This window comes from Perognathus longimembris, chromosome 28, assembly GCF_023159225.1.
Source record: "Perognathus longimembris pacificus isolate PPM17 chromosome 28, ASM2315922v1, whole genome shotgun sequence".
Taxonomy (NCBI): domain Eukaryota; kingdom Metazoa; phylum Chordata; class Mammalia; order Rodentia; family Heteromyidae; genus Perognathus; species Perognathus longimembris.
In genome coordinates this window covers 99938871-99954879 of record NC_063188.1, presented here as the reverse complement: position 1 = coordinate 99954879, position 16009 = coordinate 99938871, and the positions used below count along the sequence as shown (strand labels likewise).

The 16009-nt window shown below is 38.0% G+C and overlaps 1 protein-coding gene across 1 annotated transcript in view; it reads left to right on the top strand.

Moving 5' to 3' along the window:
* Phex (phosphate regulating endopeptidase homolog X-linked) overlaps positions 1-16009 on the top strand; it is a 217686-nt gene that overhangs the window by 129599 nt on the left and 72078 nt on the right. The window contains exon 13 of the mRNA XM_048335888.1: positions 6408-6485. Coding sequence (XP_048191845.1) covers positions 6408-6485 — 78 coding nt within the window. The remainder of the gene's footprint in view (positions 1-6407; positions 6486-16009) is intronic.

Below are 16009 nucleotides of genomic sequence, written 5' to 3'. Positions count from 1 at the left end.
GAGTTCTACTAAAAGACCCCCCAGGCAGGCAGAAAACAGCAATTATGAGTCCTTGGGAGAGATCACATTTCTACTGTCTCTTTATGATCTACAAGTTACATCAATACATCATGTATTCTGGACCAAGGGATCAAATGTGTCATAAGTACAATGCCATCCCGAAGTCTTCCAGACAATGCTATGAGTCAGGGTCTGATTTTTCTCAAACTACAGCTGATGAAAAGGGAAGTATTCAAGGTCTGCATTCAACTATAGATAATGTAAAACAGAATGCATAATGCCTCATGCAAATGGTTTATGTTCCTTGTGCTATGGGGTGGATGGGGAGAGAGTCCAGACTTGATAATGCTAACAATTTTTCAGGCATTTTAGAAACAGATATTTGTCAGGGTGAATACATTAGATTGCTATTAGTCATTCACATTTTATTATAAATTTATTCAAGGCTCCAGTGACAGCAAATGGATTAGCTGCCAGATGCCATTAGCTTTTCATTCTGCCATATTTACCATGGAGATTTCTTCATCATGTTTGTTGCTTTGTGGTTACAAGATAGTTTCCCTACCAGCCTTCCAGCCTTCCAGAAAGGAAGAAGCAAGGCTATAGCAGAAGTTCTCAACTAGGGGTGATTTTGCCTGCAGGGACATTTAGCAATATTAACAGGCATTATTGGTTGATAAAACTTCAGAAGGGGCATCTAGTGTATCGAAGCCAAAAAATTGTGCTAAATATAGAATCGACAACATCACCCCCAACAACAGGAATGTCCATAGTGCTGAGGCTAAGACGTCCTAGACTAAAGGCAGGAAGCATATACCAGTTGAGTCTCTCCTTTTTTAAATAGCTCCATGGAAATAAAACAAGGATTTTCAGTTTTATATCATTGGCTAAAGTTTCCTCACAGCCATATCCAGCTATGCAGGAAGATGGTAATGCAACTATGTTTGTTGGGTCTGTTATCCGGAGAAGAATTGGGGTCTTGATAGTAACAGAAGAAAGGAGACAGAGATTTTTGGAGGGACACTAGACAACATTTACTTTGGAAAAGTGAGTCATAGAGGTAGAAGAGATCAACAGCTGCATAAAGTCTCCTCTGTTGAAGGGGCTATCTGGCTGTCAAGTGCTGCTCCTCTTCAGACGTCGGATCCCAGGGAATCAGGGATGGAAATGCGTGCACTGGTTATATAAAAAAATAACCCTTGAGGTTTTGAGCAGCCTCAAATAGCCTAGAAAGTATTTCATACAGGATATAATATACAGTCTGTTAAATATTCATTACTACTGTGTCCTCAGTATTTGAAATGGGACTTGCCTTCCCTTGTTATTCATATAACCAGTGGGTTGATAGATTTTAGATTTACCTCACTACTCCTTTGCCCTTCAGTAACTCTTCAGACTATTGGTGCTTCATTCCTCCCATTGTGAAAAGGTTAAAAATGATAGAGTGGCTGCTTGCCTTAGGGTTTATACAAAAAAACACACAGGAAGCTGTCCAATACAGGGAATTTGAGGGCTATGCAACCATTGTAAGTCTTTGGAGTAAAAGGCAGAGGCTGTTAATGATCTTCCCTACCTGTACTCTAAAGGGGTCTTACCAGGAGAACACCTAGAAGTTGCTGGCAAAGCATCATCTGCTGTCTGCAGATACCTTATGTACCTACCTATGGCTTCAACAGCAAATAAATAACATCTTTTTATCTTCCACGTTTCCAGGGACCAATGAGTGCTACTTATTGGTAATCTGACCTGGAGTCACGCACCATGGGCTTCTGAAAGATTTGATTTTAAATCTTCTTAGGGGAAACATGTGGAATGAGATGGTGTGGAACTGATAACAAACTCTTTTGAGTTTGAATAGAGGCAGCCATACATACTGGGGAAAGAAAATACATTATAGATGTTGATGTTTCTTCCAGTATTGTTACCTTATTTTTGCTTTGTATCCTTAGGAGGTAAATAGGGAGTCTCAATATCTCTGTTCTGATTCTCTTCAAGTCATGGTGATGCTGAGTAAATTAGAAGAAAAGATTCAGTGTTCTTCACATAGAATGCAGAAGGGAATATAGTCTGTGAGAATCCATAGTACAGCAGGGGTCCCAGAGTGTGACAATGCATAATTCAACACCATGCTCCAGAAAGGCCAGTGTTAGAAAACAATTGTGGGTGACTCAGCTTGTTTAGTATTTTCTGGGGTGGAGAACTATCTGAAGCTCTTTATGTGCTAAAGTTATGCATATGACTTGTGGTGAGTTGCTAAAATAGAGGGAAAAATTAAATCCAACAAGGGAAATAAACGAACGTTTTCAGGGGGAGGTAATTTGTACACTTTATGACATATTGTTTGATGTAAGGGGGAGAATTAGAACCTCTAATTATCTGTTATCTGAGCCATATCAAGCTTTTAATGTGTGTAACTCATAGGATTTAAAGGCAAAATTTGATCTGTGCTCTATTTGAGTCTCTAGAACAGCAAAACCCATTATGACCATGTCTTACAGCACTTGTAAAATCTCTGAGTTTTGAGTTGCAGGTTGCTGCTGATATTTAATATTAGAATTATCTGAAGGAAGATAAGGAAAATGTGCTATCTTATTCTATTTATTGCTTGAATGAGGCAAATTGAAAAGGACTCAAGGAGAAAACTTATTACCAAGAGCAGTGTGGAAAGGTCATTGTTTTGCATTGCTGCGATGAGGCTTGCAACTAGGCTTGCCTGGGCTCATGGGTTCTAGAAGCAGATTATGGAGATTAGGATTCATACACAAACGAATACTCCCAAGAAAATCCAACTAAGGAAAAGGAGAGTTAAGGCAGAGGGGAAAGAGACCAGGGAAGGTGAGATTTCAGAGCACCTCAGGCCTAGTTTGATCCTATGAGGGGAGGAGGACATCTGGAATTACAATTTATAGCTCTGAGCTGGTCCTGAATTGAGACAAAGGCACTGAACCTTCCTTCTATAGTAAGTAATCAGCTAAAACCTGCTTTGTATTTGGGGGGGGGGGGCTTGGATTGGGCATCTAATCAGTTATTCTTTGTTGTTGTTGTTGGTCATGGGACTTGACCTCTGGGTCTGGGTGCTGTCCCTGAGCTCTTCCACTCAAGCCTAGCACTCTGCTACTTGGAGCCACAGATCCACTTCTGGTTTTTTGGTGGTTAATTTGAGATAAGAGTCTCAGACTTTCCTGCTTGTGCATGCTTTCAACAGTGTTCCTCAGATCTCAGCCTCCAGAGTAGTTAGAATTATAGGCAAGAACCACTGGTACCTGGCTAATCAGTTTTTGTTGTATGTAGACTAGACTTTCACCTAATGATCTCAGATGCTGACCATTATTAGGAAAGACCAGAACCTGGTGGGTGGGAGGATATACAGAAGTGAGAAGAGGCACCCTAGAGGATCTGGGAAGAAAGCTGACCAGGTGATCCCAACACCCTTGGGAGCTGTTCCTTTATTATTATATTATATTATTATTTTTTATTATCTTTAAGTAGTTGTATAAAGGAAATTCCATTTAACAAAACAGTTTATGAATACAGTGTATCTTGCTCAGTGTCACCCTTTCAGCATTCTCTCTCCTCCTTGCTTTTGACCCACCCTGGAGCTGTTATTTTGCTTTTGATAATCCTTTTTTTTTACATTTTATTTTTTATTTAATTTTGTTGTGAAGGTGATATACAGAGGGGTTATAGTTACATACATAAGCTAGTGAGTATATTTCTTGTCAGACTTGTTACCCCCTCCCTCATTTTTCTCCTACCTTCCCTCCCTCTCAGTCCTCCCACCCCTGAGTTATACAGTTAATTTCCAACATATTGTCTTGTGACTATTGCTGTTGGGTTGGTTCTTCCTTTATCCTTTTGTTCTCTTTCCCTTCCCTAATTCAGATAAACGTATATACAGGACCCAGGGTACCAAAATCAAATACACTGACAACACGAGATAAACCATAGGAAAGATTCTTAACATCTGGAGAGGGAGCGGAGAGACTTTCACATGCATGTGTAAAGTTTGTGTAGAAAAATGGCTGGCAAATATTTCCTATGAAGTCCCAGCTAAAATAGTTGAGACTTTAGGAAGCACAGGGTTATAACTCAGAAGCTGTAGCACAAAACCAGCCATAGGCAATAGGTAAATGATTAAGTGTGACTATGTTCAGATACAGCTTCATTTAGAAAACACAGCCTGAGGAAGAGGGCTGGATTGGCTCTGAGGCCACAGTTTGCCCATCTCTTCTCCAGAGGCTCCTTATGAGTATCTACGATTATTTTCCTCCTTTTATCCATTTCCTGTGAGCTGTAAAACACAGGATATTTAGTTCCTTTGTCTACCCAAAGGACAATTGTATTGTTATGATGTATCTGAAATTAGAAGGGACCCCTTGTTCCAATCTTTCTGGCATCCTGGCCATCATTCACAAATGCTGCACAGATAATCCTCCTGAAGCATGACTCATCTACTTTTATTCTCTTGCTAAAGCTATTTAACTCTTTCTTAGCTATAACATAAAATAAAGATTCAGACTGGGATGTAGCTCAGTGGCAATATGCTTGCCTAGCAAGTGCAACATTCTGGCCTCGATTCCCAGTACCACCCCCCGCCCCGCAAAAAAAAAAAAGAAAGTAAAGATTCATGAGTATAGCATCATTTAGGAATCTCTGTAATCTATGTGTTTCTTGAAATCCTTTTTTCATATTTATTTAAAAGATGAGTTAAATGTTTTTATGCATATACAATATGGACCAGAAAGTTCTGATATATGTATACATTGTAGAATGGTAAAGTCAAGCTAATTAACATATGTCTTATTGCACATAATTATGATTTGGGGGGAGGGTAAGAACATTTAAAATTTACTCTCAGCAATTTTTAAGTAGACAATACACTGCAATTAGTTATAGTCACCATATTGTGCATATGGTGACTTGTCTTACTGAATTTTTTGTTTGTTTGTTTGTTTTTGCCAGTCCTGGGCCTTGAACTCAGGGCCTGAGTTCAGGGCTTGAGGCTTCTTTTTGCTCAAGGCTAGCACTCAGCCACTTGAGCCACAGCGCCACTTCTGGCCATTTTCTATGTATGTGGTACTGGGGAATCGAACCTAGGTCTTCATGTATACGAGGCAAGCACTCTTGCCACTAGACCATATTCCCAGCCTGAATTTTTTTAATCATATGAAAGACATCTCCCAAGTTCCTAGTCCCTTTTAACCATCATTCTCCTTGCTATTTTTACATTGGATTTTTTTTTTATGATTTCACAAATAAGTGAGATCTTGTCTCTTCTGTATCTGGCTTATTTCACCTAACTTAACTAGGTGTTATATTAAGGGCAAGATTTGGGTTAATGTCTTCCAATTCCAGCCATGTTCTATCTCGCAAATGATGGAATTTGATTTTTTTAATGACTGAATATTATTCCATCTCACTCTCTTTCTGTCTCTCTCTCCATTTTCATTATCATTTACAGTTGATGGGCACGTAGCCTAATGTACTTCTAGCTGTATATATGTTGGTGCAAATAAGGGGTATTCCTGGCTTTTAGAGACTGAACAGTATTCCATTGGGTATATGTGCCCCATCCCCGATCTAGGCACCAGTTCATGGGCACTTCTGTTGCTCGCTTTCCTTGGCCATTGTGAGTTGTGCTACATTAAACATGGGGTACAGATATCTCTTCAGCATACTGATCTCATTTCCTTTGGATAGACACTACAAAATGGGGCTCCTGGATTATATGGTAGTTCTAGTTTTAATTTTTTGAGCAGCTCCCATACTGTTTTCTACATTGAGTGTATGAATTTTCATTTAGCATCATTACCATTAAAAGAAATATAATAGCCATTCTAGCAGGGGTATGGTAATAGCTTATTGTGACTTTAATTTGCATTTCCTTACAATTAGTGATGTTGAGACAGTTTTTCATATACCTGTTTGACATGTATGTTGTCTGTTGTGAAATGTTTTTAGATCTTTTGTTCATTTTTAAATTAAGTTATTGTGATTTCTTACTATTGAGTTGAGTTTATTATACATTTTGAGTATTAACTCTTTATCAGGAACATGGGTCACAATTGTCTTCTCTGTATTTGTCTTTTCTGCAATGTTCTTTCTCTGCAGTTTGAAATACTATTTTCTATGACTTGCATTTTCTCCTTCAGGAAATGGTCTCCATTCTGGAGAAACAGACCATTGTCTGTTTCTACTAAAACTTCTTTTATGTTATTTGCTACATTCACCCCATTTTATTACATTGATGATAGAAACTATTCCCCCTGTCCTTTACAGTGGTCTGTTAACAGTAAATAATTCAATATTTGTAGTTTTCAGATAAAGATTGCATTCCTAGCTCCTGTGATTATTAATGATTTAAGTATAGGTGCTCTGACATCATTTTTCTTTTTTCCTTTTTATAGGCAAGAGCTGTTTTGGCAAAAGTTGGCTATCCTGAGTTTATAATGAATGATACTCATGTTAATGAAGACCTCAAGGCAGTAAGTGCTACATTTATGGTATTTTTTGGACAAGTTTTACTGGCCTTTTGCCTTTTTACTAACCCAAGTCCAAACAATTAAACCTGGTGATGCCAGAAAGTACTGACTTTTGATTAATTCCTTGGCCTGAATATGCCAGACATATCACAAGATTTAGAGCCGATTAAAAATAAAGGAAGTAGTAGAAAGAATGCATAGTTGAGTAGGTACCATAAAGTGAATGGAATTGGTTTTGGCCTAATGGGTTATAAAAGAAAGAATTAACCAAACTGAGTATCTTACAATTAGTTCTGGTAACAATGTTCTGATCAGTAATGCATCATATTAGTTGTTGCATACTTTTTATTTTTCATGTGACTAGTAATAAATCTGCTTGCTGAGAGTTAACTGCATTAAACTTTATGACTATTTTGACAGATTAAGTCCATATACTTATGACTCTAATTTATTTTCAGTTGAACAATATATTTGCAGTAAGCTACTGATGGAGTAGCAACAATTCTTTTTTATTCTAGTATTTTGATGTATGACTCTTACAGGAGATACATTTATTACAAGCTTTTCTAATTATAGCCACCATTTCCTTTCTTATAAATAGTTCTGAAGAAGTTTTCTTCCTCACAGAAAAACTCAGTATTTTTTGACCAGTTGCTGAACTTTCTTTAAAAAAGTAGTCTTCTGGGCTGGGAATATGGCCTAGTGGCAAGAGTGCTTGCCTTGTATACATGAAGCCCTAAGTTCGATTCCCCAGCACCACCTATATAGAAAATGGCCAGAAGTGGCGCTGTGGCTCAAGTGGCTGAGTGCTAGCCTTGAGCAAAAAGAAGCCAGGGACTGTGCTCAGGCCCTGAGTTCAAGGCCCAGGACTGGCCAAAAAAAAAAGAACAAGGTCACAACATATGTATGAAGTACCTAAGAAGGAGAACGTGGATAGTTACATGTGATTGGAAACTATCCCAAGTCAGAATATGGAAGAACAACTTTTGGGAGGCACTTAGGGGCAATGGTAATGAATATACACCCCGGAGTCAGAATGCTTTGTCTGAAATCCCCAGCTGCCAGTTAGTATATGTGAGACCTTGGATAACTTGTGTAGCCTCCCTGTGTCTCAGTTTCCGCATCTGATAAAGGAGGAAATTCCTTCCATAGAAGATTGTTGTGAGGATCAAGTAACATATTTAATGTATTTAGAGCTGGCTCTGGCACATAAGCATCAATATAAACGTTAGCTTTGACATCCTCAATTCGCACTCATGATAGATTATTTTGGTTTGGGAAAGTCATCATGAATTAACTCATGCAGTATCCAGGTCCCTCAAATTGATTTAAAAGGCTCTATAGATGGAACAGTCCCAAGATTTAATCCAATCAGATTGCTTTCAGGGCTTGTTCACAATGTTTAGTTGATCAAGTTTTGTTGGCAGTCTGCTGCTGTTCAAGTTTGAGAGCCTCACATTTAAGGCCTCACCGAATGCACTGTCTTCTGTAAAAAGAAAGCAGATGCCAAATGGGATGTACTGTCAGATATGTTTTCTTCATTTCTCCAGAGCCTGAATGGCAGCCATGAAGTACCAAGATTTTTAAGTACTTTTGTGAAGAATTGGCTTTTACTTGACTCTTGCCAAAGCAGACACAATTATACCCAAGACTTTCTAACAGTTAAGGAAAAAACCCATCATGGAATAAAAATCCTACACAAAGTAAAAAGACATTTGTTTAGAATCTTATAGAGACAATGAATAAAAACCTTAACCTGAAAACAGGGTAAAGGATGATGCAATGCGATAGACTCAAATAATGTCACCAAGGTTAATAGCAAAAGGATTAAAGTATCATCTATATACAATGGGACTGTGTTTTCAGTTTTAAAAAGCATGTAGATAAGGACTACCCATAGAGCCTATAGGAAATTTCTGGTAGTAAAAGCTCTGAGTACGAGTGGCTATTATAATGAAAAGCAGCTTGCATTTGACCCAGGTTGAAGAAATGATTTGTCAGGCTCAAGTACAGAAGGAAAGAGGAGACAGATTAGGAGATGGATCAGATGAAGGTCAGGCGAAAAGTTGCAAGCTGGAGTTTGGTTCCTATGGAGATAGGAATAAATGAAAGACAATTGAGAGGCCAAGGTGAACAAGAATGGCAGAGTTTTTTTTCCCCCTCTGAGGATATCAAGGTAAATTGAGATACTGTTCAAAGCATTTCTGAACAAGGCATTTACCTATAGTTTGAAAAGAGCAAGAAAGGAAAGCCCTTTATTTGAACCCACCTCAGTATGTAGGAAAGCTTGTCAGCTTTAAAAGGCTAGCCAGTTTTTAAATTAGCCTTCTAGCCATTCTTAGTGGTACACACTGGTAATTAATGAGGAGGACCGAGGCAGGAGGACTGTCAGTTTGAGACCAGCCTGAGATAATAAGGAAAACTAAATAAATTAGCCTTGTAAAGTATAATCCATAATGGAAACCCACTCAAGAGTGAGTATCAACCAATTTTGAAAAAGATTATGTTATTAGGGCTAGGAGAGTAAAACACTAGGTATATCAAACCAAGGGATTTAACATAGGAAATAGGTTGGAAGGCAAAAGAGGGTAGGTGAAATAATCAGAGATTGATAAGTTCAGCAAGCAGCTACTATCCCTGGGCCTCTGGACACAGAGAGATGAGGTATGGTACTTTGTTTAGGAGAGCAGAGGAAGAGTTGACACTCTAGAGCTAGGAGGAGAGGCAGAGGATTCTTCCAGAGACATTGTCAGGAAAAAAAAAAGTTTGGGATGGGGAAGAGAACAGTAACCCAGTTCCTGGCTGATTTTTCCCAGTGCCAGGAAGCCAATTGTCAAAGGAAGGAGGGAAACAAAAGTTTTCTAATTCCTAGCTCTCAACATTATTGAACAAGGTGGAGAGTAAGCATGTCACTGAGTGGTTATAACTAAATAACCACCCAATCAGGCATGCATTTATTTAGGTATGCATATAAAGGTACTTAGCTATAATATTAATTCATATTCTATTCTCTTGGGTTTTGGTCTGTGAGAGCCAGTAGAATCGTGTGTGTGTGTGTGTGTGTGTGTGTGTGTGTGTGTGTGCGTGTGTGTATATGTATGCATATAATAGAGAATGCTACTGTTCAAGAGTGTGGTGTGTGGATGGAATGCTCCAGAAAATGAAGCTGGTAAATATTAGAATAATTTTGTAGTATTTGGTAAAACCCCAAACACATCACTCTTAGCTCTCTTAAGGGATTAGGATAGGGAGCCAAGAGTAGACCCTGGAGATGGAGCACCCTGAAATCCCCCAGCCTTCCAGGAAGGCTTATTTAACTCTCACATTTAGCCCCCATATTGAGCACTTTACTAGTCAGAGCAGACCAAGACCCCACCTTCCAGCATGGAAACAGGACTTGTGGATTTGGTGCTGGTGTGCTGGCTTGGTGCTGTCAATCACCCTTATATATATATGCTTGTGAGAGATTCATTTTTCATGGTGTACCAAATCTGTGGCTTCTTTAAACACTGTGAATGTCACTAATGTATATATTTGTATGTATATAGATAGATATATACACTTTACTTCTGAGCGAATCCATTTGAACTCAACCTGTCTTTCAGCTTGCTCTGCTATTTAAGGGAAAATATAGACATAACATTTGTATTCCAGTTGGGAATGTGGCTTAGTGGTAGAGTGCTTGCCTTGCATGCATGAAGCCCTGGGCTCGATTCCTCAGTACCACATAAACAGAGAAAGCTGGACGTTTTGCTGTGGCTCAAGTGGTAGAGTGTCAGCCTTGAGCAAAAGAAGCTCAGGGACAGTGCCCAGGCCCTGAGTTCAAGTTCCAGGACTGGCCAAAAATAATCTAGATTCCATAAAGCATTCCAAAACTTGTTTGGGTGCTTAACATAACATCTATTTAGATATATCTCTGAGTATCTTTAAACAGATTTAAGTGAAGTCAGAAGTGTCTTGGGACCTCTATTTCTATTAGCAGATGTGGTCTCGTTCCACAGAGAAGTTGAACATATTTTTTTTTGTTCTGCCCTTATTCTGTGCTCCTTGCCTTTGTGAGGAAAAGCACTAATAACCAGTTCATCATTAATTCTGCAGCATTTGGTGCTTTGCATCCAGGATATGATTTCTCAGAAGAGAAACCCTGAAGCTGCTGAATTGTATAATATGGAAAGAAGTTCCTAGGAAATGACATGAGAGCTCTCACTTAGTTCCCCAAAGGTCACTCAATGGAAAGGTCAAGAGATGAAATTGATTGAAAGTCATTATCAACTTGACCTAGATTTTCTCCAGTAACAGAAAGGCTTTTGAGCTAATTATTGTCCTGTGTAGAATTTAATTTTTTTGGAGATTAGAGTTGTTTTAAAATAGGAACATTTATTTTTGTTTGTACAACAAACTGAACTTTCCCCCAAATTGTTGGGCTTCATGTTTTCTTCTAATGCCAGGACCTTTTAAACTATATGAGGGCATCAAAATATCATCAAATGGCAGAAAATTTGGGAAATAGAGAAAAGGAGAAAAATTATGACAATATTAGTGCATTAACATGGTACTACATACGTCTTTTATGGTGTTTGTTTTTCTCTATATCTCTATAGCTGCCATTTATAGTTGCATATAGTTTTATCCTGTTCTTGACAGCTAATGTATTGCTTTATCATTGGCTGCCATGGCCTCTGTTACCTTTATTTTAACAGCTGTATAGTATGTCATTAAGTCATCCATATCAGGATTTAATCATTGTTTCCAAGCCATTCCTGATTTCTTCTCCTCTTCTGTTCTCATTCAGTTGAATCACCGGACTTCCTGTGAAGAGCAGTGCAAATTACATTGAAATAAGATCCTAATGATTTGGAGTAGAGTGCTTTGTCCAGCTCCATAATCTCGTTAGCCCTGCTCCTAACTTTAGCATGTGAGAACAGCAGTGCCTGCCCCTCCCTACCACTAAAGACTTAATGTCTCTCAGGGGAAAGTGTAAGGTTTGTTTCCTGTTACTTGTGATTTCCATCAAACTAGTAGACTAAAACAACTAAAAGAATCTAAAAGAAATGTCCTGAATTCAATAATTAAAAAAAGCTAAAATCCTTCTAAATAGACAAGCTGTGGCAAATTGTAATTTGTTACCTCATGAACGTGGTAGATAGAACTTTATTTACAGAATTTTTCAAAGAACTTGGACTCTTCCTCTTTCTCTTCCTCCTCTTCCTCTTCTTCTCTTCTTCCTTCTACTTTTTTCTTCCTCCTTTTTTCCTCCTCTCCTTCCTCCTCCCTCATCTTGCTTTATCTTCTTTCTTCTGCTTCTGTCTTGCTGTATATCCCAGGATTCTCCTCAACTTTTGGTACCTTCCTGCCTTAGCCTTTTGAGTGCTGGGATTACAGACATATACCTGGTTTCTTTTCATCTTTAGGAAGTTTTGAGATAGTTTTCCCCTTAGTGTCTGTGGATCACAAGCTTAATGTCAAATTTTTGTTTTTTAAATAGAACAAGAAAGTATCACAATTAGAAACCTTTTAAAAGTTAAAACTAGCTCCATTGACATTACAGAATATAGTTAATATAATTGAAGGACATTTCTTTGGGAGAATTTCCCAAAGTTTTTATTTATTATTTTTTAATTTTTATTTTCAAACTGATGTACAGAGAGGTTACAGTTTTATATGTTAGGCATTGCATACATTTCTTGTACTGTTTGTTACCTCCTCTCTCATTCCCCCCTCCCCTTCCCCCTTTCCTTCTCCCCCCATGAGTTGTTCAGTTGGTTTACACCAAACAGTTTTGCAAGTATTGCTTTTGGAGTCCTTTGCCTGTTTATCCTGTGTCTCTCGATTTTGGTATTCCCTTTCACTTTCCTAGTTCTAATACCAGTATACATGGTTTCCAATGTACTCAGATAAGATACAGTGATAGTGCAGGTACAACCACAGGAAGGGGATACAAGAGGATCATCAACAATAGAAGCTACAGTTTCACATGGCATGTTGAAAGTAATTACAACAGTGATATATCACTTGTTTCCATAACATGGAGTTCATTTTACTTAGCATCATCTTTTGTGTTCATAAGGGCATAGCTATTAGGCTCTTGTGATCCTCTGCTGTGACTAGCCTAAACCTGTGCTAATTATTCCCTATGAGGGAGACCATAAGAGTCCATGTTTCTTTGGGTCTGGCTCACTTCACTTAGTATAATTTTTTTCCCAAGTCCTTTCATTTGCTTACAAATGGGGCAATGTCATTCTTTCTGACAGAGGCATAAAATTCCATTGTGTATATGTACCACATTTTCCTGATCCATTCGTCTACTGAGGGGCATCTCCCAGACAAAGTTTTGAACCAAAGAATATATCTGAATTTTCTATCAGTTACAATCATATTTTGGAGCTCATAGCAGAAACTATTTTGGAAACAAAACCTGAATAAAACAATGTTGAAGAATATACACATATTTGAACAATAAGTCTTAGGATTGTTATTTAGATTTCCTTCCTAAAAATAGGATGTACTCTCCATTTATTTTGAGGCTAGGGAGGAAACCTCTACCTACAATACAATTGATCATGAAATTTCTGTTTTTGATGAACTCTCTGTCTGTCTGTCTGTGTCTGTCTGTCTCTGTCTGTCTGTGTCTGTCTCTCTGTCTCTGTCTCTCTGTCCGTCTCTGTCTCTCTGTCTCTCAGTCTCTCTCTGTCTCTCTCTCTGTCTCTGTCTCTCCCTCTCTCTGTGCCAGTCCCGGAGCTTGGGATTCAGACTGAGCACTGTCCATGGCTTTTTGCTCAAGGCTAGCGCTCTACCACTTGAGCGCCACTTCTGGCCTTTTCTGCTTATATGGTGCTGAGCAATTGAACCCAGGGCTTCATACATACTAGGCAAGCACTGTACCACTAAGCCACATTCCCAGCCCTGTGATGAACTATTTCTAACATTTGAATAGCATATAAAATATGTGAACACCTCTTTCATCAAAATATATTGCCTAATTAAATTTAAACATGTATATGTATTTCATACTATTATTATTTAGAGATCAGATTTCACTATGTTGCCGAAGCTAGTCTTGAACTCGTGGACTCAAGTGATCCTCCTACCTCAGATGCCCGAGTAGCTAGGATGGCAGGTATACACAACTGCACCTAATATGTGCAAACATTTACATTTTGTGTGTAGTCTCTTGATATACTCTTATTCCCCTGTGCCTATTTCCTTCCCTGAACATGAACACTATCTTGAATGTATGTATTTCTTTATGTTTTTGCTGCATAAGTATGCCTCTGGAAATAATACCTAATATTATTTAGCCTATTCTAAAACTTTACATTCTCTCATTTGTACAACTTGCCTTCACCTTGTTTTTGAGATTGTTTGAGATTCATATATACTGAACATTCTTAAACTCATATGAATAGGCCATGCTTTATTGATCAGCCTCCTGTCTCCTACCTGAATAGTTTGATGAAGGGACAATTAGAGTCATATTTTCCTAGTTTGTTGGCCAAGCAGAACACCAAAATATCAGCAACCCACAATTTCCATTTTGCCTTTCTTCACTTAGTGTTAATTGTTGTACACCTTCCTTTATATTTTGGCCTGGCTTCCTGGGAAGATTATTAAAATGCTCAGAAAAGTTTCTCTCCAGTCACAATACCTACTCTGTGTTAGGGAGGAAGTCGACATTGGCCAATGCACAGGACCTATTTATTGTATACATCATCCTGTGAGTATACATTCATATATGTAATGCAGTGCTTGTGGTTTTCATATCCATGCATTGGCCATTATTTTCATTTTTACTTTTAAGACTATGGTAAACCATAGCCATCAAAAGTTACAGGTAATAAGAACTTTAGTATTCTTGGTTATTCACTTATTCAAATGTGTTTCTTAGCTTGCCTTATATGTTTTGTTTTATTTTTTGTTTGCATTCTTTTCTGGTTTTACTGTTAAATTTTTTTGCTACCAAAGCATTAGAAATCGCTAAAAATGATCATTTTTTATGATTACATAAATATTATATACAATTACTAGGTTAAATATTGTTAGTTTTGTAGGCACAATGTGACAAGATTGAAACTGTTTGCCATTCTTCTCCTCCCCTCCCTCCCCCAAAAAGAAAAGAAAAGAGCTGGGGATGGAGCACAGTGGTAGAGATCCTGCCCAGCACCTGCCAGGCCACTGCGTTAGATCTCCAGCACTGATAAATAAGAGCAAGAGACACAACAATAAATTTGTGCTTCTTGGTCCTAGTAGAAGATAACATTGTTGCGAGCCATCAACTTCCTGTATTCCCATGCAGTCTATAACCTATGATTTGTCATTACAATTTAATTATTTTTTTTAGTAATCTGAGCCTTTTTGACTATTAATAGATACATTCTGATAGTAATTAAATTATTCTGGTGACTCCATTGTGCTTCGGGTGGAAAATAGATCTCTGGATTGCTTTCACGTTTTTTCCCCCTTTATGAACAAATGCTGATTGCAGTAAATTGGATTTTAACATTTGACTAAATCATTATCTATAAGCTAAATGTGGTTTCAGCTGACTAAACTGAATGTTATTAGAAGAATTTTATGTGACAAATAAAGAAAAGATCAAGAACTTGTGAGCCAAGAAATTTCAAACCTAAGATAATATGTTCAGTAAAGGTTAAAGTAGATTTGTCAATTATAAAGTAAATGGAACACACTGTAAACGAGTACAGCTTATCTTCTCTTGTTTTTTTAAACTGTAATCTAGATATGACTATATTAATTTTTTTTAATTTTTATTTATTTATTTTTTATTAATTGGACATAAATTTTTTTACAAGGTGTTGTGCAAAGAGGGTGCAGTTACATAGTAGGGCAGTGTGTACATTTCTTATGATATCTTACAACCTGTTTTTCTATCCCTTGTCTAGGTCAGGTTGACATATATGCAATATACAATGTATCAAGAACATATACAGTATTCACAGACTTGGTCTCTACTGTCTCTCCGTCTCCCTTTGTTAACAGTCATATATCAGGGAGATCATGCCCCTTTGTTTTCTGTGTTCTAGGCTTGTCTCACTCAACATTATTTGTTCGAGTTCTGACCATTTCCCTGCAAATAACAATATTTCACCATTCCTAATCGCTATGTAGTATTCCATTGTGTATAAGTACCATATTTTTTGGATCCATTCGTCTGTGGAGGGGCATCTGGGTTGTTTCCATATTTTAGCTATTGTGAATTGTGCCGCGATAAACATGGTAGTACAAATGCCTTTTTGATATCTTGGATTTTGCTGTTTAGGATAGATGCCTAGGAGTGGTATGGCTGGGTCATAGGGTAGGTCTATATTGAGCTTTTTGAGAAACCTCCATACTGTTCTCCAAAGTGGTTGTACTAATTTGCACTCCCACCAACAGTGGAGAAGGGTTCCTCTTTCCCCACAGCCCCTCCAGCATTTGTTGTTTCCTGAGTTCAGAGTATAGGCCATTCTAACTGGGGTGAGGTGGTATCTCAGGGTTGTTTTTATTTGCATTTCCTTTACTAGCAGGGA